The sequence below is a fragment of the Salvelinus sp. IW2-2015 genome, linkage group LG10 (assembly GCF_002910315.2).
Source record: "Salvelinus sp. IW2-2015 linkage group LG10, ASM291031v2, whole genome shotgun sequence".
In the NCBI taxonomy this organism is placed as follows: Eukaryota; Metazoa; Chordata; class Actinopteri; order Salmoniformes; family Salmonidae; genus Salvelinus; species Salvelinus sp. IW2-2015.
The window spans coordinates 1946870-1970949 of record NC_036850.1 but is presented as its reverse complement, the minus strand read 5'-3'; the positions used below and the strand labels follow the sequence as shown (position 1 = coordinate 1970949).

The following is a 24080-nucleotide window of genomic DNA, read 5'->3' as shown; positions in this document are numbered from 1 at the left end:
TCATTGCGTTTGGCTCGTCGAACCCGTACTACTACTGCTGCAGTCAGCCAACAATGATTTGCATTTTGCTGCTACCTGTGCACGAGCTGAGCGCCTGCTGCTGACGTCACTCACAATGCACGTGTGTTGTGACTGAGTGTGTGACAGAGAAAATCGTTTTTGTGTCATTTAGAGGGAAAATGCGTGCAGTTTGAGTCACTTTTTAAAAGTTGCTAAAAGTTCAAAATACATTTTAAAAAGTTGCTAAAAACGTTGCCAGGGTAGTCTGAAAAGTTGCTAAATCTAGCAACAAAATTGCTAAATTGGCATCACTGCTGATAAATCCTCACTGAGCTCTGCATGCTGTTCTCACTTGTAAGCGCACGCACACACACATGCACAGAAAATGAAAGGACAAACATCATAGAAGTATGTAGTACCCAAATGTTCCTCAACGGCAACAAAGCCATAATGGTAAAATATTAATCTCAAGTAAATCTCACAATTGATTTTATATGTTTATTTCATACACAGAGGTATAATATAAATATAGATATATTGTGCTATTTATTTCAAAACTGGCAAGACATGATTTGTGTTGAACAGTTCAGTTCGACCTTGACTGGTTAATGCAGCTTTAACAGACACAAAACAGTCAAGATTGGGGGCAATTACATTTTCAGTCAGTCCTTTTACTGAACACATCAAATTGAAAAGTGCCTATCGTTTTCCATTGGGAAATTTTATTTCAATTAATCTCCTGGACAGACTGGAAGTTAAATGGAATTGACCCCAACCATACATACAGTGCCCCCATAAATATGGTACTGAGAAAAGAAAACACATCTGCACCAATGCAGAAATTGCATAATAGTCCATATACAACATAGTTATTGTTATTCAAACAAACAAAATAACAAACCAGACAGTTTCACAGTGTATGAATGAACAGAGAGTCATGGTGTGTTAATGTTATTCTTTTTCACATGCTCTTGGGTGGGCTCCTTCAGTGAGAGTCAGAAAGTAAAGTATTGGGCGAACAGCTCCTTTTGTTCCTCCGATTCGTTTGGTTCCATGGTTGCCTTGTCCGTCTCAGGAAGGCTGCATGAGAAGGTTGAAACGACAGCAGTTACACAATGCCAAACACAACCACAAAAAGTTTCAAAGAGCTAACACAGAGTTTAATGATCACACTCAACATACAGTACATTCCAGAATGCAATGCAGCTACGTAAAGAGGTTGCATATAGTCTTCATAACACTAAAAGTGCCTTGGCTCAAACCCTTTGGCTCTCTTGATCCAAAAATCAGTTACTTCACCTTTACACAATATTGTCCTTAAGTATTTTCAAAATGTAGTTTCTTATTTCTCAGTGATGGTGCAAATCAAAGCCAGACAGCATTCCCTCTTTTAAGAATAGCTATTAGAGTAGTGAGTGAATTCTAAATATGACGTGTATACACAAGCATAGTTACATTCATATAAACGTAACTATGGCTGAGGCAGTGAGTGTGATGCTGCTGAATAAATGTCAGCTAACCAGGCAGCGTGCACCCGTGACGCAAACATCCACTCCCAATGGAAGGCAGATCCATTTAAGCAGCTTATTCATATTCAAAGCAACATGTTAATGCCCATGATAGCGGTCAAAATAAACAATGCCATCCATTTCCTCTGGGTTTCCCCTGACAATGGTCCTAATTCCATGGTGTTCAGCCGATGTTCTGACCATGGTCCTGAATCCACCTGTTGTGTCTGTACTGTAGATCGCTCCTTTGAGTGGGAGTTGTCGAACTATCTGATAATAAGTTGCTTATTTCAGGAGGTTGGACTGAACACTTAGGTCTCTCTCTCTCATTTTTGTGTGGCTTACTTCGTGTAAAAAGACAGTTTGGTGCAACTTCATTCATAGGGGGAAAAAAATTGATTTGAGCAATGCATGATGGGCACRGCCTTTTTTTTCTATAAAAAAATAAAAACATGTTAACAACCCAATATTGATAATCAACCATCATGGACATTTTATTAATTGTTTCATGCTGTGTTGTTACAGGATTCAACCCACATAATGCATAGTACATTTAATGAAAATAATAATTGACCTCAAAAAGCACAAATCGCTCAGCACTAAGTGAAGCTTTSGTTGTTATGTACAGTGCCTTCAGAAAGTATTGAAACCCCTTGAATTATTCTATATTTTATTGTGTTACCGAATTAAAAAATGTATATAAAAAAAATAAATCATACCCCTCTACACACCCCCAAAGTCAAAACGTGTTTTTTGAAAACTTTGCAATGTTATTGGAATTAAAATACAGAAATATCTCAGTTATATAAATATTCACACCCTGAGTAAATACATGTTAGAATCACCTTTGACAGTGATTACAGCTGTGAGTCTTTCTGGGTTAGTCTCTAAGAGCTTTGCACACCTCGATTGTGCAATTTTTTTTTTTTTTTAATTCTTCAAGCTCTGTCTAGTTGGTTGTTGAGCATTGCTAGACAGCCATTTTAAAGTCAAAACTGTAACTAGGCAACTCCGGAACATTGAATGTCATCTTGGTAAGCAACTCCAGTGTGTATTTTTCCTTGTGTTTTAGGTAATATTTCTGCTGAAAGATGAATTTGTCTCCCAGTGTCTGGTGGAAAGCAGACAACCAGTTTTTTTGCTAAAATTTTGCCTGTGCTTAGCTCTATTCAGTTTCTTTTTATAAAAAAAACTCCCTAGTTCTTGCCGATGACAAGCATACCCATAACATGATGCAGCCACCACCGTGCTTGAAAATATGGACAACGACCCAACACATCTTTGGACAATGTGTCACGACTTCAACCGAGGCAGGCTCTCCTTCCCGTTCGGGTGGCGCTCGGCGGTCGTCGTCACCGGCCTACTAGCTGCCACTGACTCTTTTTCCCTCCCCCTCCTTATGTGTTGATTTGTATCACCTGTGTTTAGTTAATTGTTTATTAGTGTGGCTTTATTAGTCAGCCAGCCCGTACGCTTCTTTGTGCGGGATTGTTACATTGTAGCTTTTTGGATTTCGGGAGTGGAGATTATTATTGTGGACTGGGTTTGTTTATCGTGTCGTTGGACCGTTGTGTATGACACCCAGTACGTCCGTGTTGGACATTTCGTTTGCCAGTTGGGTATTAAAGACTCAACATATTGAAGCTCTGCTGTTCCTGCGTCTGACTTCGCACCCCCCCGACACCCAGGTCGTTACAGAATCCCGCACCATCCATGGAGTCAGCAGGAGCAGCAGCCAACCCTCTCCCATCGATGGGGGAACGGGTTCTCCACCACACCACCGTCCTCCATCGGATCGGATCAGCCATGGACCAGATGATGGAGAGAATGGAGCGATGGGAGAGGAGTGGGCTCCTCTCTCACCTTCGGCTCCCCTTCCTCAGGACTCTCCATCCCCCGGCTCCAGCGCGCTCCGTCTTACGCTCCCGAGGGATTATGATGGAGCGGCGGCAGGGTGCCAGGGGTTTTTACTCCAGCTGGAGCTATACCTGGCACTGTTGCCCCACTCCTCGGGAGCGGAGAGGGTGAGTGTCCTCGTCTCCTGCCTAACGGGTCGTGCTCTGGAGTGGGCCAACGCAGTCTGGAATGGCCCGGACTCAGCGAAGGAGCACTACCGGAGTTTACCCGTCGTTTTCGTGCCGTGTTCGCCATCCCCAGGGGCCGAGCGGCGGGTGAGAGACTGTTTCATCTTAGGCAGGAGAAGAGGAGCGCACAGGATTTCGCGCTGGAGTTCCGGACCTTGGCCGCGGGATCAGGGTGGAACGACAGGCCCTTATTGACCACTACCGGTGTAGTCTCCGGGAGACGTCCGCAGGGAGCTAGCGTGTCGGGCATACGCTCTTTCTTTGGATGAGCTTATCGACATGTCCATCCGACTGGACAATCTGCTGGCTGCCCGCGGGCGTTCGGAGAGGGTCCTGTGCGTTCCACCACCTAGCGCCCCGGCTCCCATCCCAATGGAGTTGGGAGGGGCCGCGCCTAGGGGTACCGGAGGAGGAGGCCTCCCCTGCACCAGCTGTGGTCGGAGAGGACACACGGCCGATCGGTGCTGGGGGGTCTGTCTGGGAGTCGAGATGTCAGGCGGAACGCTTCTCGATCACCCCAGGTGAGTCAGCACCAAACTCACTCAGAACCCCCTGTTGGTCACATGTTTGTCTCAATTTTTTTCCTTTATTTTTCCCCCTCTTCCCAGCATAGGGCACTAGTCGATTCAGGTGCAGCTGGGAACTTTATGGATCGCGGACTCGCCGAGAGTTGGGCGTTCCGCTGGTGCCGATAGATTTCCCTTTCCCGTGCACTCCCTAGATAGCCGGCCATTAGGGTCAGGGGTGTCAGGGAGGCCACAGTTCCCCTGGACATGGTGACGCAGGGGAATCATAGGAACGTATCAGTATCTTTATTATTGATTCGCCTGCGTTTCCAGTGGTGCTGGGTATTCCCTGGTTGGCCCGGCACAATCCAATATTTCGTGGAGACAGGGGTTCTCCAGGGGTGGTCAGAGGAGTGTTCTGGAAGGTGTCTGGGAGTTTCCATTGGTGCCACGTCGGTGGAGAGTCCAGACCAGGGTTCCACGGTGCCATTCCCCCCGAGTATGCCGATTTGGCAATCGCTTTCTGTAAAAAGAAAGCGACGAAATTACCACCACATCGACCGGGTAGGGATTGTGCGATAGATCTCCAGGTTAACGCTGCGCTTCCAAGAGTCACGTGTACCCTTTGTCCCAAGAGGAGACGTTGGCTATGGAGACATATGTCGCGGAGTCTCTGGGACAGGGGTACATTCGGCCTCCATCTCACCCGTCTCCTCGAGTTTCTTTTTTGTGAAGAAAAAGGAGGGAGGTTTGCGTCGTGTATTGATTATAGAAGTCTAAATGCCATCACAGTGGGGTTTAGTTACCCACTACCTCTCATCGCTTCGGCGGTGGAATCATTTCACGGAGCGCAGTTCTTTACAAAACTGGACCTCAGCACGCGTACAGTCTGGTGCGTATTCGGGAGAAGACGAGTGGAAAACCGCATTTAGTACCACATCGGGCCACTATGAGTACTGCGTCATGCCGTATGGGTTAAAGAATGCTCCAGCTGTTTTCCAATCCTTTTGTAGACGACATTCTCAGGGACCTGCACGTGCAGGGGGTAGTTGTGTATATCGATGACATTCTGATCTACTCAACTACTCAAGCCGCGCATGTATCTCTGGTGCGCAAAGTGCTTGGCAGACTGCTGGAGCATGACCTATACGTCAAGGCTGAGAAGTGTGTGTTCTCCAAACAAGCCGTCTCCTTCCTGGGTTATCGCATTTCCACCTCGGGGGTGGCGGTGGAGAGTGACCGCATAAAGGCCGTGCGTAATTGGCCGACTCCAACCACGGTGAAAGAGGTGCAGCGGTTTTTGGGTTTTGCCAACTACTACCGGAGATTTATCCGGGGTTTTGGTCAGGTAGCGGCTCCCATTACCTCACTGCTAAAGGGGGGCCCGGTGCGGTTGCGGTGGTCAGCGGCGGCGGACGGAGCTTTCAACAGGTGAAGGCTCTGTTCACGGATGCTCCCGTGTTGGCGCATCCGGATCCCTCTTTAGCATTCATAGTGGAGGTGGACGCGTCCGAGGCTGGGGTGGGTGCCGTGCTATCACAGCGCTCGGGTACGCCACCAAAACTCCGCCCCTGCGCTTTCTTCTCTAGTAAGCTCAGTGCAGCGGAGCGTAACTATGATGTGGGGGATCGGGAGTTGTTAGCGGTGGTCAGGGCTCTGAAGGTGTGGAGACACTGGCTTGAGGGGGCTAAGCACCCTTTCTCATCTGGCCGACCACCAGAATCTGGAGTATATTCGGGCAGCTCGGAGACTAAACCCGCGTCAGGCAAGGTGGGCCATGTTTTTCACCGGTTTAGGTTCACGTTGTCCTACAGACCCGGCTCCCAAAACCGTAAAGGCTGACGCACTGTCTCGCCTTTACGACACGGAGGATAGGACCACCGAGCCCACTCCCATCATCCCCGCCTCGAGGCTGATAGCGCCAGTGGTATGGGGAGTGGACTCGGACATCGAGCGGGCGTTACGGGCGGCCCGCGCCTCCTCAGTGCCCGGCGGGCCGTAAGTACGTACCGCTTGGTGTTCGGACCGACTGATTCGGTGGGCTCATGTCCTACCCTCCTCGGGTCACCCTGGGGTGACGAGGACAGTGGGGACCTTCGGGGAAGGTATTGGTGGCCTACCTTAGCTCGGGACGTTAGGGTTTATGTCTCCTCCTGTTCGGTATGCGTTCAGAGTAAGGCTCCTAGGCACCTTCCTAGAGGGAAGTTGCAACCCCTCCCCGTTCCACAACGGCCATGGTCTCATCTGTCCGTGGACTTCCTGACCGATCTCCCCCTTCTCAGGGAAACACTACGGTTCTGGTAATTGTGGATCGGTTTTCTAAGTCCTGCCGTCTCCTCCCGTTGCCCGGTATCCCTACTGCCCTACAGACTGCGGAGGCCTTATTCACTCACGTCTTCCGGCACTACGGGGTGCCGGAGGACATCGTTTCTGATCGGGCCCCCATTTCACGTCCCGAGTATGGAGGGCGTTCATGGAGCGTCTGGGGGTCACGGTCAGCTTGACTTCCGGTTTTCACCCCGAGAGTAATGGGCAGGTGGAGAGAGTGAACCAGGAGGTGGGTAGGTTTCTGCGGTCCTATTGCCAGGACCGGCCAGGGGAGTGGGCGAGATACATTCCCTGGGCCGAGATGGCCAGAACTCACTACGCCACTCCTCTACTAATGTGTCCCCCTTTCAGTGTGTGTTGGGGTACCAGCCGGTCCTGGCACCATGGCATCCGAGCCAGACCGAGGCTCCTGCGGTGGAGGAGTGGGTACAGCGCTCCAAAGAGACCTGGAGGGCCGTCCAGGAGTCCCTTCAACAAGCTACTAGGAGGCAGAAGAGGAGCGCTGACCGCCACCGCGTGAGGCTCCCGTGTTTGTACCGGGGAAAGGGTCTGGCTCTCGACCCGAAACCTACCCCTCCGCTTGCCCTGCCGGAAGCTGAGGCCGCAGTGTGTAGGGCCCTTCAAAGTCCTGAGGAGAATAAACGAGGTGTGTTATCGATTAAAACTCCCTTCCTATTCGTATTAACCCCTCATGTTTCATGTGTCTCTCCTCAGGCCGGTGGTAGCTGGTCCCATGCAGACGGTGAGGTGCCGGAGGTCCCTCCCCCCCTCTGGACATCGAGGGGTCCCGGCGTACACGATACGGCCATTCTGGACTCGAGACGCCGGGTGAGGGGCCTGCAGTACCTCGTGGACTGGGAGGGGTACGGTCCGGAGGAGAGGTGCTGGGTACCGGTGGACGACATTTTGGATCCATCTATGTTAAGGGATTTCCATCGCCTCCATCCGGATCGCCCCGCGCCTCGTCCTCCGGGTCGACCTCGAGGCCGGTGTCGGCGCGCTGCGGGAGCCGCGCGTCAGAGGGGGGTACTGTCACGACTTCAACCGAGGCAGGCTCTCCTTCCCGTTCGGGTGGCGCTCGGCGGTCGTCGTCACCGGCCTACTAGCTGCCACTGACTCTTTTTCCTCCCCCTCCTTATGTGTTGATTTGTATCACCTGTGTTTAGTTAATTGTTAATTAGTGTGGCTTTATTAGTCAGCCAGCCCGTACGCTTCTTTGTGCGGGATTGTTACATTGTACTTTTGGGATTTCGGGAGTGGAGGTTATTATTGTGGACTGGGTTTGTTTTCGTGCCGTTGGACCGTTGTGTATGACACCCAGTACGTCCGTGTTGGACATTTCGTTTGCCAGTTGGGTATTAAAGACTCAACATATTGAGCTTGCTTTGTTTCCTGCGTCTGACTTCGCACCCCCCCGACACCCAGGTCGTTACACAATGTGTTAACTAACCTCCAGACGAGCGTCAATGCCATACAACTCTCCTTCCGTGGCCTCCAACTGCTCTTAAATGCAAGTAAAACTAAATGCATGCTCTTCAACCGATCGCTGCCCACACCTACGTAGGTTCCAAATGTATCCAAGTGTTCTCGCTTTGTCTCTCCCTCTCTTTACCTACCCCTCCCTCTCCATATGTGTAACAAGCCGTCATATCTTGTCAGTCCACTACGGACCTGTTTCATTGTATTACGTTTCTAATTAATAATCTATACCTTGTGTTTATGTATTGTGTTATTATTTAGCTAGTTAGTAAATAAATAATTAAGTCAATTTGTGTATTGCTGATTCATCAATCAATCAAATTTATTCATAAAGCCCTTTTTACGTCAGCCGATGTCACAAAGTGCTATATAGAAACCCAAGCCTAAAACCCCATAAAGCAAGCAATGCGGCTAGGAAAAACTCCCAAGAAAGGCAGGAACCTAGGAAGACACCTGGGGAGGAACCAGGCTCTGAGGAGTGGCCAGTCTGGCTGTGCCTGGGTGGAGATTATACCTCATTATACCCTGATGAAGACAGCTTGCCTGTCGAAACGTTGGATATAACATTTTTGCATCTGAGCTCCTAGAGTGTGCAGCTCTCCTTTATTTTTACGTTTTCTACTCCGCTAGCCAGCACCTCGCCTAAATAGGTGTGCGTTTCTTTTTCTTCTAGATTGGGTGGAGATTATAACAGTACATGGCCAAGATGTTCAAACGTTCATAGATGACCAATACGGTTAGGGTTCTTGCAGATATAAAGGAGTATGTGACGTTCAGAATGAGACTGATATGAGGTAATAATAATTAATACGTGACTGTTATCGAGATATATATCTATATATCTTCCAAGAGTTTAATTCGGGAGATGTTAACTCATTAAACTACGTTTCCCGTGCTGCCCCAAATTCCTAATGAGTTAGTTGTTACATGATTTGTTTCATTGAGTAACAATTAAACATAGTTAATTGATTTGATAAATAACAGTCATCACATTAGCGATAGTCACGACACGTGACATTAAAACTTGAAACAGCCTCCTAACTCCTGATTGGTCAGTTGAGTGGAACCAGATCCTTATCATTCCTTCTGGCTGTTGGAGAGGTGGAGGGGTAGTTGAGTGAGCTGTGGCCTTTTATGGCCTTGCCTCTGGGAGCCTGTCAGCCTTTTGCCTGTCAGCTTTTGACATGATGAGAAAGAGTGAGATAAGTCCTACCTGCAAGATATTTTGTGAATAGTGCTATAAAAGTATTTGAAGAGGTCCTAATCTCAAACTCTTATAAAAACATGACAACATTATTGTCTACACTAAAGAATGGGATTTTGATCATAAAAATGCATATGCATGAAAATAAAGACTTTTCATTTTGGAGAGAATACTGGACACTAGGGGACACCTAGGCCTTGGATAAAAGAAGTTACAGGTCTGTGAGAGCCGGAAATCTTGCTTGTTTGTAGGTGACCAAATACTTATTTTCCACCATAATTTGCAAATAAATTCATWAAAAATCCTACAATGTGATTTTCTGGATTTTTTTCTTCTCATTTTGTCTGTCATAGTTGAAGTGTACCTATGATGAAAATTACAGGCCTCTCTCATCTTTTTAAGTGGAAGAACTTGCACAATTGGTAGCTGACTAAATACTTTTTTGCCCCACTGTATATGATCAAATGACTCTCTTGTGAAGTAGTGACGGGAACCATCTGCTTAGTTTCCTGAAACAAGTTATAAAAAAAGATCAGTGCCGTTATCCTTGCAAGGGGAGGGTGCCGGAGTACTGAAAAGGGGTGCCAATAATTTGGACCCCTATCTTTTTGAGAGAACAAAAATATGACTCTCTTTCTCTAAGCAATTGTATTAGTATAAAATAATATAATCTAACCCCCCCCCCTTTTTTTTTTAATATACATACAATATAGGTATTTTTTGTTCATTTTTATCAAGGGTGCCAATAATTTTGGACATGACTGTATATTATGTACCTATGTACGTTATATTAAATATCAACCTTAAAGCAAAAAACGTATCGGTTGTGGATCAGTTGTGTACACCTATTTTATGTATGCCTTTTGGTATCCATACCAGATTCAATCAGTATATTGTTGATCAAGTTGATCAGTATATTGGTGTTCGTAATTGAATTAGTATAAACTGAGCAGGTGTTCAGTGGATAACTAACCTTGATGAGAGGGTTAATGACTCCAACATTAGGACTGGTGTTGAACACTTTGTTGAAGCCAGTCTCTCTGTTGACCAGCTCCAGCTGATAGAACTTCTTGTCGTCCTACAAAAAAAACAGGAAAGACCGGTCAGTTCATGTCTGTAACASAAGGACCACTTTGGAAACAAGTATTTAAATMACTGCTTTGGAGTGGGGAACCAATGGACATATTGTTGTATTATTTCATACKCAAATAAATCAAATTCAACCTGTGAGTCAGAGGACTGACATGAATAGAATGGGACCACACTCAGAGCCACACAAAGGTCCCAATTTAAGTCAATAAAATAAATGCCAACTGTAGGTTCACTTAGAATGTTTCTGCTGTATTTTATGGTAAAGTTGTCCTCTGGCACAGAATGTATTGGACATTGACAGGAATCCATGCCACACCTATCCTTAAAATACAGTGTTAACATTCTGAGTTAACCCTCAGTGAGGATTCCCTTTATATGCAACTGACTGAATTGAGTTAGGGCCCTTAAGTGTTTGCATCAGTACAATGTGTTGTATCATTCACAGGGAATAAAACCTTGGAAGTTGAAATGTTGGTAAAATCATTAGAAGTTGTAAGAAGGTAAAATAAAGTCCACTAAAAGGAGGAAATCTTAAGGTAAGGTGTATATAAACTTAAAGAGAGTTGAATGATATCAGCTTTKTTTTTTGTTTATTTTATTCCCTTATGACCATAGCAGGTGCAAACACTTAAAACAATACCCTCTGATTTGTAGCTAGATGGTAGATATTCAAATTCTAAAACTTTAGTCAAGAAATCCTATAGTCACATCTTGGCCACAAATGCTGAGTGGGTATTTTTCTATTTGTTTGATGTGTACTTGAAGCATGAAATTCAGATATTACATACATTGAAATAATAAGGGTTAATAAAAATCAATGAATCAGGGCATACAATCAAAGAATGTCAGTGCTTGTTCATGGTTCGAAGATCTCATTATGAGGGTCAGTGAGAGGGCATTTGTTTAGTGAGTCATGGAGCTAGCTGGGGGGGGTTCATATTGGTGCCTCTTAGGCTTTTGTGCTATCCGTAGTTGGTTCCCAAAATGTTTCTGGTAGGTTCAGAAACTAGCGATGCAGTCCAATTCTCAATTCTCTCCCTTTCTCAATGACGTGTGCACTCATTCACTCTCCCTCATGGACTCAATAGCATTGGATAGGTGTGTACATGGGCTAGATACAGTTGAAGTCAGAAGTTCACATACACCTTAGCCAAATACATTTAAACTCAGTTTTTCACAATTCCTGACATTTAATCCTAGTAAAAAATTCCCTGTCTTAGGCCAGTTAGCATCACAACATTATTTTAAGAATGTGAAATGTCAGAATAATAGTAGAGTGAATTATTTATTTCAGCTTTTATTTCTTTCATCACATTCCCAGTGGGACAGAAGTTTACATACACTCAATTAGTATTTGGTAGCATTGCCTTTAAATTGTTGAACTTCAGTCAAACATTTCGGGTAGCCTTCCACAAGCTTCCCACAATAAGTTGGGTGAATTTTGGCCCATTTCTCCTGACAGAGCTGGTGTAACTGAGTCAGGGTTGTAGGCCTCCTTGCTCACACATGTTTTTTCAGTTCTTCCCACACATTTTCTATAGGATTGAGGTCAGGGCTTTGTGATGGCCACGTCAATACCTTGACTTTGTTGTCCTTAAGCCATTTTGCCACAACTTTGGAAGTATGGTTGGGGTCATTGTCCATTTGGAAGACCCATTTGCGACCAAGCTTTAACTTCCTGACTGATGTCTTGAGATGTTGCTTCAATGCAACCTCACAATTGTCCCACCTCATGATGCCATCTATTTTGTGAAGTGCACCAGTCCCTTCTGCAGCAAAGCACCCGCACAACATGTTGCTGCCACCCCCGTGCTTCACGGTTGGGATGGTGTTCTTCGGCTTGCAATTATCCCCCTTTTTCTTCCAAACATAACAATGGTCATTATGGCCAAACAGTTCTATTTTTGTTATATCAGACCAGAAGACATTTCTCCAAAAAGTATGACCTTTGACCCATGTGCAGTAGCAAACCGTAGTCTGGCTTTTTCATGGCGGTTTTGGAGCAGTGGCTTCTTCCTTGCTGAGCAGCCTTTCAGGTTATGTCGATATAGGACTCGTTTTACTGTGGATATAGATACTTTTGTACCTGTTTCTTCCAGCATCTTCACAAGGTCCTTTGCTGTTGTTCTGGGATTGATTTGCACATTTCGCACCAAAGTATGTCCATCTCTAGGAGACAGAACGCGTCTCCTTCCTGAGTGGTATGACAGCTGCGTGGTCCCATGGTGTTTATACTTGCTTATTATTATTTGTACAGATGAATATGGTACCTTCAGGCGTTTGGAAATTGCTCCCAGGGATGAAACAAACTTGTGGAGGTCTATAATTTTTTTCAGAGGTCTTGACTGATTTCTTTTGATTTTCCCATGATGTCAAGACTGAGTTTGAAGATAGGCCTTGAAATACATCCACAGGTACACCTCCAATTGACTCAAATTATGTCAATTAGCCTATCAGAAGCTTCTTAAGCCATGACATCATTTTCTGGAATTTTCCAAGCTGTTTAAAGGCACAGTCAACTTAGTGTATGTAAACTTCTGACCCACTGGAATTGTGATACAGTGAATTATAAGTGAAATAATCAGTCTGTAAACACTTGTTGGATACATTATTGTGTCATGCATGAAGTAGATGTCCTAATTGACTTTTCAAAACTATAGTTTGTTAACAAGAAATTTGCGGAGTGGTTGAAAAAGGAGTTTTAATGACTCCAACCTAAGTGTATGTAAACATCCAACTTCAACTGTATMTATTTCTTACACCATGCTTTTAAATCCATGTGGGGGAGTGAACGAGGGTGAGAACCGCCAAGTAAAGATTTATAAAGATTCTGTCATATACGATTTCAGGACCATTCATGACTACAGACATTTGTTTTCCCAGACCATGTGATCTAACCAGGGACCTAGTTATTGCTATAGTTAACTATTTAAGCAATAAAGCATGAGGGGGTGTGGTATATGGCCAATATACCACGGCTAAGGGCTGTTCTTATGCACGAAGCAACACGGAGTGCCTGGATACAGGCCTTAACCGTGGTATATTGGCCATATACCACACACCCCCGAGGTGCCTTATTGCTATTATAAACTGGTTATCAACGTAATTAGAGCAGTAAAAATCTATGTTTTGTCATACCAGTGGTATACGGTCTGACATACCACGGCTGTCAGCCAATCAAATCAGCATTCAGGGCTCGAACCACCATGTTTATGAAACAGTATATACAACAACTGAATGTGTTAACACTGTTCTTCATCTAATAGCACAACCAAATGACCTGTACAAGTGATGTATCTACTGCTTGGATAGTTCGATCTGTGCCACTGHCTTAATCCTTAATTCTTTAACTTCGATTTTTGGTTGAGTTAGAGATGTGAATCCAACACATTATTTGTTGACCTGTCATCAAGTTAGTAGGCTCTTCACTCTATTGCAAAAGTTATACGGAATTGTTTGGTTGTCAACAAACCAAATATCAACATTTTGAAGGAGATGTASTGTATCTACTGATTGGATAGTTCCATCTATGCCACTCACGTGGTCCTATTCTTTAACCTTCYAGTTTTGGTTGAGTTGGAGACATGAATCCAACATGTTAATTGTTAACTGCTATTTAGGCCGGGACTCAATCTTATACGCATTATAGGGCCCTTGACATTTAAAGGTAATTTCCATTGCATTTACCGTGAATGCGATCTCCATGAATCTCAAGGAAAATGCCTTTAAAATCCGAATTGTCGACTGTACAACACGCTGTGCTATAAATTAAATTGTGGCCTTACTGTATTGCAAAAGTGATATCGAATTGTTTTTGGTTGTCAACAAAACCAAATATTAACATTTGAAGGAGATGTATCTACTACTTGGACAGTTTCATCTGTGCCACTGGTTTAGGGCTATTCTTTAACTTATATTTTTTGTTGAGATGGAGACGTGAATCCAACATATAGAGTGCCTTTTATATCCGTCCCGCATTATGTGTTTCCAACTTCTAGGACTATTTTAACCCACTTAACCCCAATATTTCACCATCATTATAAAGCCCTACTTCTTTTTTGCTTTGGGAAAGTAAATTCTAAAGATTTTTACCTAATTTAATGTGATTCTTAATTAATTTACATTTGTCACTCAAGTTTAAAGATGTAATCCGCAGTAAAGGGAATCAGTGCGACTGGCCGCCATAGTTGTTTTTGTTGCCGAGCTGAGGAGCGTCACGCAGCATGGTAAAAGAAATTGCAGTACATATCTTCTCTTCTATCGCGGGTGATTCAATGATGTCCGAGGGGGAAAAAACGTGTTTGTTGTTGTAATATCGCAAACGGACGTGGCAGTTTCACCATTAAGGGGAAGGGGCTCCCGAGTCAGTTCCATAACTGTATCCATTCAACCGAAATGCATCTTCTGCATATAACCCAACCCCTCTGAATTAGAGGGGTGCGGGGGGCTGCCTTAATCGACGTCCAGGTCATCGGTGCCCGGGGAGCAGTTGTTGTGGGGTTTAACTGCCTTGCTCAAGGGCAGAATGGCAAGTTTTTCCACCTTGCCGGCTCAGCGATTCTAATAAGCGACCGTTTCGTTACTGTCGCAACGCTCTAAGCGCTGGGATACCAGCTTTAAAGGTCAACCCTGTAACGTGAACTCTCGTATTTCTTTAAAATCTTTTTGTCAAAACAAACATTGATCATCTAATAGCTAAATCATAATGCAGAAGCAGTTGAGCTGGTTCTAATCTTTATGCCATTTTCTGGTGTTTTGTGGCGGAAAACTGGGCCCAGCTAGCATAACACGTCAACGCTGTTGCCCATAGATAGATAAGCTAAAAATGTTTTAACAATTTCAACAACAAAGGGCACACAACAACTTTCTATTTCCTTTGTCACAAGGGGAGATGAAATCTAAGATAAAAATCGTCAACCCTGTCAGTTTAAGTCACTTTTTTAAAAATGTATTTTTTATTTTACCTCTTGAGATGGGGAAAATATGTTTGTCATGAAGTTGAACATGTGCTCTTTGTGACAGAATGTTCAAATTAGGTGAAATTGTTATTTTTTTAAAAATGTTCTCCCATTTTTCTCCCCAATTTTCATCGTATCCAATCGCTAGTAATTACTATCTTGTCTCATCGCTACAACTCCCGTACGGGCTCGGGAGAGACGAAGGTCGAAAGCCATGCGTCCTCCGAAGCACAACCCAACCAAGCCGCACTGCTTCTTAACACAGCGCGCCTCCAACCCGGAAGCCAGCCGCACCAATGTGTCGGAGGAAACACCGTGTACCTGGCCCCCTTGGTTAGCGCGCACTGCGCCCGGCCCGCCACAGGAGTCGCTGGAGCGCGATGAGACAAGGATATCCCTACCGGCCAAACCCTCCCTAACCCGGACGACGCTATGCCGGCTGCGACAGAGCCTGGGCGCGAACCCAGAGACTCTGGTGGCGCAGCTAGCACTGCGATGCAGTGCCCTAGACCACTGCGCCACCCGGGAGGCCCGAAATTGTTATTTTTGACCAAATTAAAGGACCCAAAATTTACTCGTGGAATAACACAATAATGTAAAAATAATGTCCAGGGAACATACTTCCACAACAGCGCCCAACCAAATGGAAATTACTTTATGTTCCGTGAAGGTGTCTTGTTCGTTGACCAACCACCACCCATTCCCTGAGAATTACTTTTCTACTGAATTCTACTGTGTCAGGGGCAGATCTCAAAAATGGAATTGTGTAATTGCATACAACTATAACAGGATTAATTGGATGGTAGCAATGTCAATGTCTCCCCTAGTCAAATTTATTTAAAGTCACCATGAAGTGAATTTGCTGTTTATTTCCCCCCCCAATGTTCAAGTGAAACCTACACCCTTGAGTTGACCACCCACCACCAGTTTCTTGACAAGGGCCTCTCGCTCTGTCACCATGTCCTTGAGCTCAGCAATGACCCGTAGGTCCTCATGACGACTCTCTCTGTTCCGAAACTTATCTTCTGTCCCCTCCAATCTAGACCAGGGTGACACATCAAAACATAAAATCTGCATTAGATAACCATAAAAGTATCAAATTGCCTAGTAGACGCCACGCAGTACCTTGTATGGCATCTAGATGGCGCACACATTGAAGGTTATCTAAATCAAAACAAATGTATTTATATAGCCCTTCTTACATCAGCTGATATCTCAAAGTGCTGTACAGAAACCCAGCCTAAAACCCCAAACAGCAAGCAATGCAGGTGTAGAAGCACGAAGGTGTGCAGGTGTAGAAGCATCTAAATTAGGTCACCATAGATGGCATTAAGTATGTAAGCAGAACAATGGGGGAGGATCTGTCTATCAACATTTCAACAGTGGCATAACATTCTAGCACACGTTATCAGATAAAAATAACATTTGAGGTGAGATCCCTGGCTTTTGATTGCTCTCTCTCACACACACACACACACACACACACACACACACACACACACACACACACACACACACACACACACACACACACACACACACACACCCCCTTACAGTATCTGGAGGGCAGAGATCTTGTCCTTCAGTAGCTCCTGGGCTTTGTTGAAGTCTGAGAGCATGATCTGAGTCTCTCTATGGTGAACAGCACTCAGCTCCCCCAGCTCTCTCTCATGTCTCTTTGTCAGGTCCTGTTCGTGAGCCCTGAGGCACAGAGAGAGACAGAGGTCAGTCACATACCCCCAGTGGCTGAATGTAAACAACGCTTGGCAGCCAAACTATGTTAAAATGAGTGTCTGTACACTCTCCAGTCAATAACGATGAGTAACTAATTAAAGCAAGCTAAAAATAACAATAATGCATTTATATAACAGGCACTCACTCCTGTGAGATTTTTACCTCTCTTCCCATATCTAATCATGGAATTTATCCAAACACAACACTACCGCTCCCCAAATCCAAACTGCAATACAGTCTCTGCTTAACTGGTTGTGGACGTTGTAGAATTCAAGTGGAATAAAATAGGGATGTGTATGTTAGTCACCTCCAAAAGATACACCTGCCATGTCCTGGGAATMTATTTATATAATGAGAGGAGGGAGTCTTAATACTGTAGGATGGCCACAATCACGTCAATCATTCTAGCCACAGAGCATAGCATTATGCCAGAGATAGAGATCTTCAGTTATCTCTGGGTACATACAGTGCATTCGGAAAGTATTCAATCCCTTTCCCCACATTTTGTTACGTTACAGCCTAAAAAAATGATTCAATTGTTTTTTCCCCCCTCATCAATCTACACACAATGCCCCATAATGACAAAGCAAAAACAGGTTTTTAGAATGTTTAAAAACAATGTAACTGTATTGCCTAATGTGAAAACTGTGTAATCTACTGCAATGTACAGTACTGTAGCATAATACTTTCAGCACATCTCAGGGTTATTTGAAACACGTATCTTYCATTGTTTGCTATTGGATTAACTGGTAGTTAAAACGACTAAATTGAAAAGATATCATTGTGTTGTGTTTTGGTGAWTAAACCAATGTTCTCATTACGTTTCACAATAKACATATTTGAATCAATGGTTGTGTGGTGAGAGATGTTTACTATTCAAATTAACGCACAATGACATGCTTTCAATGAAAGACTGGCTGTGTTACAAGTGTGACCAGTTTAGAGTTTTGTACTAAGTGTTATGAAAATGTACCACATATTGAAAATAGTACCAAAGCCATGATCCCTTATTGATGTCATCTGTTAAATCCACTTCCATCAGTGTAGATGAAGGGGGAGGAGACAGGTTAAAGGAGGACTTTTACGCCTTGAGACAATTGAGACATGGATTGTGAATGTGTGCCGTTCAGAGGGTGACTGGGCAAGACAAAACATTGAAGTGCCTTTGAATGGGGTATGGTAGTAGGTGCCAGGTGCACCGGTTTGAGTGTGTCTGAAGAACTGCAACGCTGCTGGGTTTTTCACGCTCAACAGTTTCCCGTGTGTATCAACAATGGTCCACCACCCAAAGGACATCTGGGGCGGCAGCGTAGCCTAGTGGTTAGAGCGTTGGACTAGCAACCGAAAGGTTGCAAGATGAAATCCCCGAGCTGACAAGGTACAAATCTGTCGTTCTGCCCCTGAACAAGGCAGTTAACCCACTGTTCCTAGGCCATCATTGAAAATAAGAATTTGTTCTTAACTGACTTGCCTAGTTAAATAAAGGTAAAATAAATCAACATCTAGCCAACTTGACACAACTGTGGCAAGCATGGGCCAGCATCCCTTTGGGATGCTTTCGACACCTTGTAGAGTCCATGTCTGACAAATTGAGACTGTTCTGAGTGCAAAAGGGGTGCAACTCAATATTAGGAAGGTGTTCCTAATGTTTTGTACACTGCACTACATAATTTTGGTTCAGTAGTTATCAGTTTTGAGCAGTTTGATAAAGTATTGTTGACAAAAAGAAAATCATATCAAAACTAAAGTGAATATTGCATTTTGACAAAAGCAGATCCAAATTGAAATAGTGATTTGGTGCAGTGAACAAGTTACTTTGTGAATTTGTTTGTTGTACTCACTCAATTGAAAATGTGCTTAGAATTGTGAATTATGAGCCATTTTGATTATCTGTTTAGATTTTAAAAAATATACCACTTAAGCACCAAAGTGATTGGGGAAAAAACAGTAAATCACAACTCACATGATAATGTGGGCTCTTTAAAAAATATAATACTATTTTTCATGTCAATTTAGCATTTCTAAGACCATGAGGGTCCACATATACAGAGAGGTTTGGAAGACCTGGGTACTCCCTCGCTCCCTTAGGGGTCACTATAAATAGATGCCAGTTAAATGGGTCCCAGTACCTGATCTGCTGGTTGGCCTCGCTGCGGACTCGGAGAACCTCTTTGCCCTTGAGCTCCAGCTCTCTGGTGAGGGTGCTGATGGTCTCATTGAGGGAGTGGATCTCGTGGTCCAGGTCTGTGATACGGTTGGTTCTGCAGGACACCTCCTGCTGCAGGTCTGATATACTACCCAGCAGGTCCTCCTCCTGGTTCCAAGTCAGACAAGATAATGAAGACAATCATAATTGTTGGGGTGACAATTCCAATCTAATTCAGTCAATTCAGGACTAGAATTTAAATTCCAATTCAAGAATGAAAACAATCCCACACTTTCAGGTACTTTTTTAGGATCCCAACTCTAGGGATAGCTATCAAAGCGAATTAATCCTATTGGTACAGAGCTTAGTACGTCTGCTCTAAAAACATAGGGGGGCTGGTTTGATTCCATCAATAAATAGTTCCACAACTTTGCTACAGCCAATTCAATAGCAATTGCCAGTATACCTTTTACCAGCAACTATAGAATAATCTGCATCATCACATCCACTATCCACTATGAGTGTGTGTAAATTTAGGGTTGCACCAAGAAGCAAACTTATTTCCCCTCTTTGTCTTCATTGATGTGAGTTTGTGACAGCCAGGTATTATTCAAAGCAATATGGTTACAACAATACTTCAACATTTCTGAAGCGGTTTATAGACTGTGTCCCAATGTAGAAATATTTGATTTGGGACCCTCTATCTAATTAGTTTAATTTGGAAGAGATGTTGTAGAAGCTGCTTGGAAGAGGCATGAGTAGATGTCAGCCCTAAGGCGCAGTCTAAATTTTTAAGTGTGTCATGTTAAAAGATGTAGCACCCTCAATTAACTGAAATGAGTTGTCCTTGTATTTCTGAGAAATAAAGAGAGAGCAAGGGAAGGAAGGAGAGAGAGACGGGGAAAGAGAGAGTGTGGTCCAACATAGGAAAATGATGCAACCGGAGTGCTCAGAAACATGTATAGAAATGTGTACACACATGGAACCTTCCAGATTCTTTGTTGTTCTTCACTTATGTATTATGATTCACCCTAAAGATTAAAGCACAGACTATGAGAAAATGGGTAATCTTGGACCTCTGGGCAGTTTGCTTATCTGTACGACTTAGTATCATCCTGCCCTATTATGTTTGTGTTACTGCATACCCCAGTTTGCCAACGCAAAAAGCAACACCGAAAGCAGCATTTATTTTTCAAAACGCAGTCTCAGTCTGTATATGATATGCACACGATGTGATTGCAAGCTGTTGTATTTCAAAAATAATTATAATATTTTTTGGGCTACATCACAGATGCTTGGCAAACAGTGAGCTTCAGCTCCCAAGGGATGAGTCCCAAATAACAATTTATTTTAAAAATAAGCACAAACAAACCCTAAAAGTCCTCCTCTGGTCCTTTCTAGCCACTGAAAGAAAGTCAGGGGCCATGTGAATCAAGCATCTCAGAGTAAGAGTAATAATCTAGGATCAGGCTCAAAACTTATCCTAGATCAGAACTCCTACTATGAGACGTGTAATACATACACCCCCAGATATAATTTCACCACCCCCAAATTGTTATGGTTATGATTAAGAGTGTGGTTAGGAGCAACTTCTACCTCAAGCAGCAAAAAGTGTCAACTCCGGACTGACCTGTTGCTGACTCTGTTCCAGAGCACCCTGTAGCTCCAGTTTGGCAGCAGTGTTATCCTTCAGGTGGATCTGGCGCAGATGCTCTATGGCTGTTGCATGGAGGTGGTTCAGCTCAGAGCGCAGGGATGCTACAGGGGAGGAAGAGGAGGGGAACATGAAAGTCCCGTGAGGCTCAATTGGTAGAGCTTGGTGTTGAAAATACATATTTTACTTTGAAACAAAATATTATTTTGGTAATCGTTTCGATGGCTAAATTTCAACCGTACATACAGTTGAAGTCTGAAGTCCACATYCACCTTAGCCAAATACATTTAAACTCAGTTTTTCAGAATTCCTGACATTTAATCAGAGTCAAAATTCCATGTCTTAGGTCAGTTAGGATCACCACTTTATTTAAAAAATGTGAAAGGTCAGAATAATAGTAGAGAGAATAATTTATTTCAGCACGTTCCCAGCGGGACAGAACTTCGATCAAACATTTCAGGTAGCCTTCGACAAGCTTCCCACAATAAGTWGGSTGAATTTTGGCCCATTCCTCCTGACAGAGCTGGTGTAACTGAGTCAGGTTTGTAGGCCTCCTTGCTCTCACACGCTTTTTCAATTCTGCCCACAAATTTTCTATAGGATTGACATCAGGGCTTTGTGATGCCACTCCAATACCTTGAATTTGTTGTCCTTAAGCCATTTGAGAAGCATTTGACAGCCTTCAATAGTGGCTGTACCAGAGAATTTAAAACCTTTTTTTGTAAGAACACAGTACAGTCGTGGCCAAAAGTTTTGAGAATGACACAAATATTAATTTTCACAAAGTCTGCTGCCTCAGTTTGTATGATGGCAATTTGCATATACTCCAAAATGTTATGAAGAGTGATCAGATGAATTGCAATMAATTGCAAAGTCCCTCTTAGAGGATTGTAATTCAGTGATATTTATTCCCATAGTAATTCATTATGGATCCATAACTAAATAAACATTGGCACGTTGAAAGAGTAGTTTTATCATTATTTTATTAACGAAAGCATAAAGATGCRATTATTAGTTCCATTGTTTAAGTTTGAACGTGCAGACTGGCACTAAAAACAGCGGGAACAATCCCCCTTAAAGTGTTGCTCTGTTCTACCCAGTGTGGCGGTGTGGGGGTCAACCCCCCCTATCCCTTCCCATGGGCTAGGTCCGTCTTCTGTGCGCTGCTCTGCGGACCATCCCGTGCACTCGTGCCTTGCACCTCACACGCTTTAAGTGGATACAGCGGGAGAACTGTATGGCAATCCCATTGTGCGCAATGACCAATATACTGTCCTGCTAATAACAGGGTTAATAATATATCTGAGAATATCCAAAGGGCTTTTATATAATTCTAAATTAATAATAATCGCTTTYTTTAAAAAATAACAACATATTGATAATGATTACATTTTCAAATATCGTAAAATGAGCGAGAAAAATACCATTCTTGAACACGGACTGAGACCTTGTTACTAATTTGTAAATAAAGCCAGTTTGTAATTTAGAATGATTTATTTARGTTTTTAGACAGAGGGAAACCAAAAACCTACAGTCAACTCATGGGTCTCCKYGTCGAGGCCAGCACGGGTATTGAACCAGCATCTSTAGCAACACAGCTATGCAGTGTCTTAGACCGTTGCGCCACTCAGYCGCTGTACAACATGACAGGTCGGGAGTGGGCTACACTACTACAGTAAGAGCAAAATAATCCTAACAAAATAAAATAATAAAAACCTTAGTGTAACAACAGTTTTAGTAAGTAATACTGAAGTCATGCAAAATTATCAGTTTCTATTTAGGTTTATGTCGACCATTCATTGTCAGAGAAACAGTAGGACCCAATAGCATAATCAGTGCTCTAACTCCCCCTTGCTCTGGTCTGGAGCAATGAAGTGGTGACGCAGGGTACCGTACTAAACCACAAATTACCTCTAAGTCCCGCAGCATAAATCACAAAACTTTTAGTGGAGCAACCACTGTATGTTTGGGCCAAATCGATGCTGGTCCAGACATCTGTGGACGTTGAAATCAAGGCTGGTCTGGACCAAATCTGAACCAAACATAGACCTATAATTGGTTCAGATTTGGTCCGGACACGATTATATATAACTTTATTTATTAAAGGAATTATTTGAGAAGAAATATCCTAAATCAAAGTCATTACTAGCTGCATTCCTAGTGTTTTTATTTGTCCAACATAAATTGTGCAAATAAAATCACTTGTGAGCCAAATTGAGCCCCCTGTTGCTGACACCTGATTATTGATAGGTAGTACACCCCTACATTGATAATAAACTGTTAGACATTTACAATTAGGTATCTCTCACTCGTCATTCATTATCATTTTGAATATTATGCATTGGTTCATTAAAAAGAGCTTTGGAGAGTGTGTGTGTGTGTGGAGGGAGTGTGTGTGTGTTCTTTCAAAGGTGGCTTTTGTGATCGAATAGTCCAGCGCGGTGGCTTAGGGTTGTCTTGCGGTTTAAGCTGTTGCCTCTGGATCACATATACCACTGCCGCATGGGTTCTACCTCTACCTCCATCCTATCCAATAAACAAAAAAATATGTGGAGAGTGGTACTGCCCCACATCTTTAAAAAAAATTGTCTAGTGTGTGAGGCTCTTACCCAGCATGGCCTTGCCTTCGTCCTCCAATTCAAAGCGCAACGTCTGCAGCTCCTGTTCTGACTGCTGTCTGAGGATGTCCAGTGTGCGTCTGTGGACATCTTTCAGCGACAGCACCTCCTCCCTCTGCTCCTGCTTCAAACGCTCCTCCAAAGCCTAGACCCCTCCCCACCACCACACACACACACACACACACACACACACACATTGTGTTTAATCATTCAACAAATCATTGTACAAATGGTAGCAACACATACAGTACATCACCTAAAATGACATAATATATTTTCAAACATATGTAAATGCATATACGCGCACACACAGCAAGAATGTTTTTCTGGAATGTGCGTAATATCTAACAAGCAGAGCGAGGGGAGGAAAAACATACGAGAAGCTTATGCGCGTTCTGGCTGAGTGTCAGCAAACTCATCCGCCGGCATGTTTTGAGAACAGACACACAAGTCAGCTGCTGCGCTACTGATCTTCAGCTTCATCTGCAGGGAGATGATTATGTATTGCCATCCTCTATTTAGGCATTTTAAAACACTTCTGTTATTCCGATTATGAGTATTATCTGATCCGACTAATAACTGTCAATTTACGGATACGATTATGAATATGGCCAGATGGGCACACCCCTAATACACACTAGGGAGGAGTGTGGTGGAATTATTGTAATCAAAAGGAGAGAKTTTTAGATTTCTTCAAAACAATCAAACTTTATTATTTAATTACTGCAGTAATGGAGCTGGTTGGTAATCACCCCTGGAGGTGATCACT

At 43.6% G+C, this 24080-nt stretch overlaps 1 protein-coding gene across 2 annotated transcripts in view; it reads right to left on the bottom strand.

The window, feature by feature from the left end:
• Positions 1-484: 484 nt before the first annotated feature.
• Positions 485-24080, bottom strand: part of fam184aa (family with sequence similarity 184 member Aa) — a 70816-nt gene continuing 47220 nt past the window's right edge. The window contains exons 11-17 of one of the 2 annotated variants that reach the window (XM_023995103.2): positions 23303-23456; positions 20670-20797; positions 19023-19207; positions 16714-16860; positions 16060-16198; positions 10083-10187; positions 485-1080 (exon numbers count right to left, since the gene is read on the bottom strand). In XM_023995103.2, coding sequence (XP_023850871.1) covers positions 1072-1080; positions 10083-10187; positions 16060-16198; positions 16714-16860; positions 19023-19207; positions 20670-20797; positions 23303-23456 — 867 coding nt within the window. In that variant the 3' untranslated portion in view covers positions 485-1071. The remainder of the gene's footprint in view (positions 1081-10082; positions 10188-16059; positions 16199-16713; positions 16861-19022; positions 19208-20669; positions 20798-23302; positions 23457-24080) is intronic. The other variant, XM_023995104.2, reaches the window with a different exon arrangement.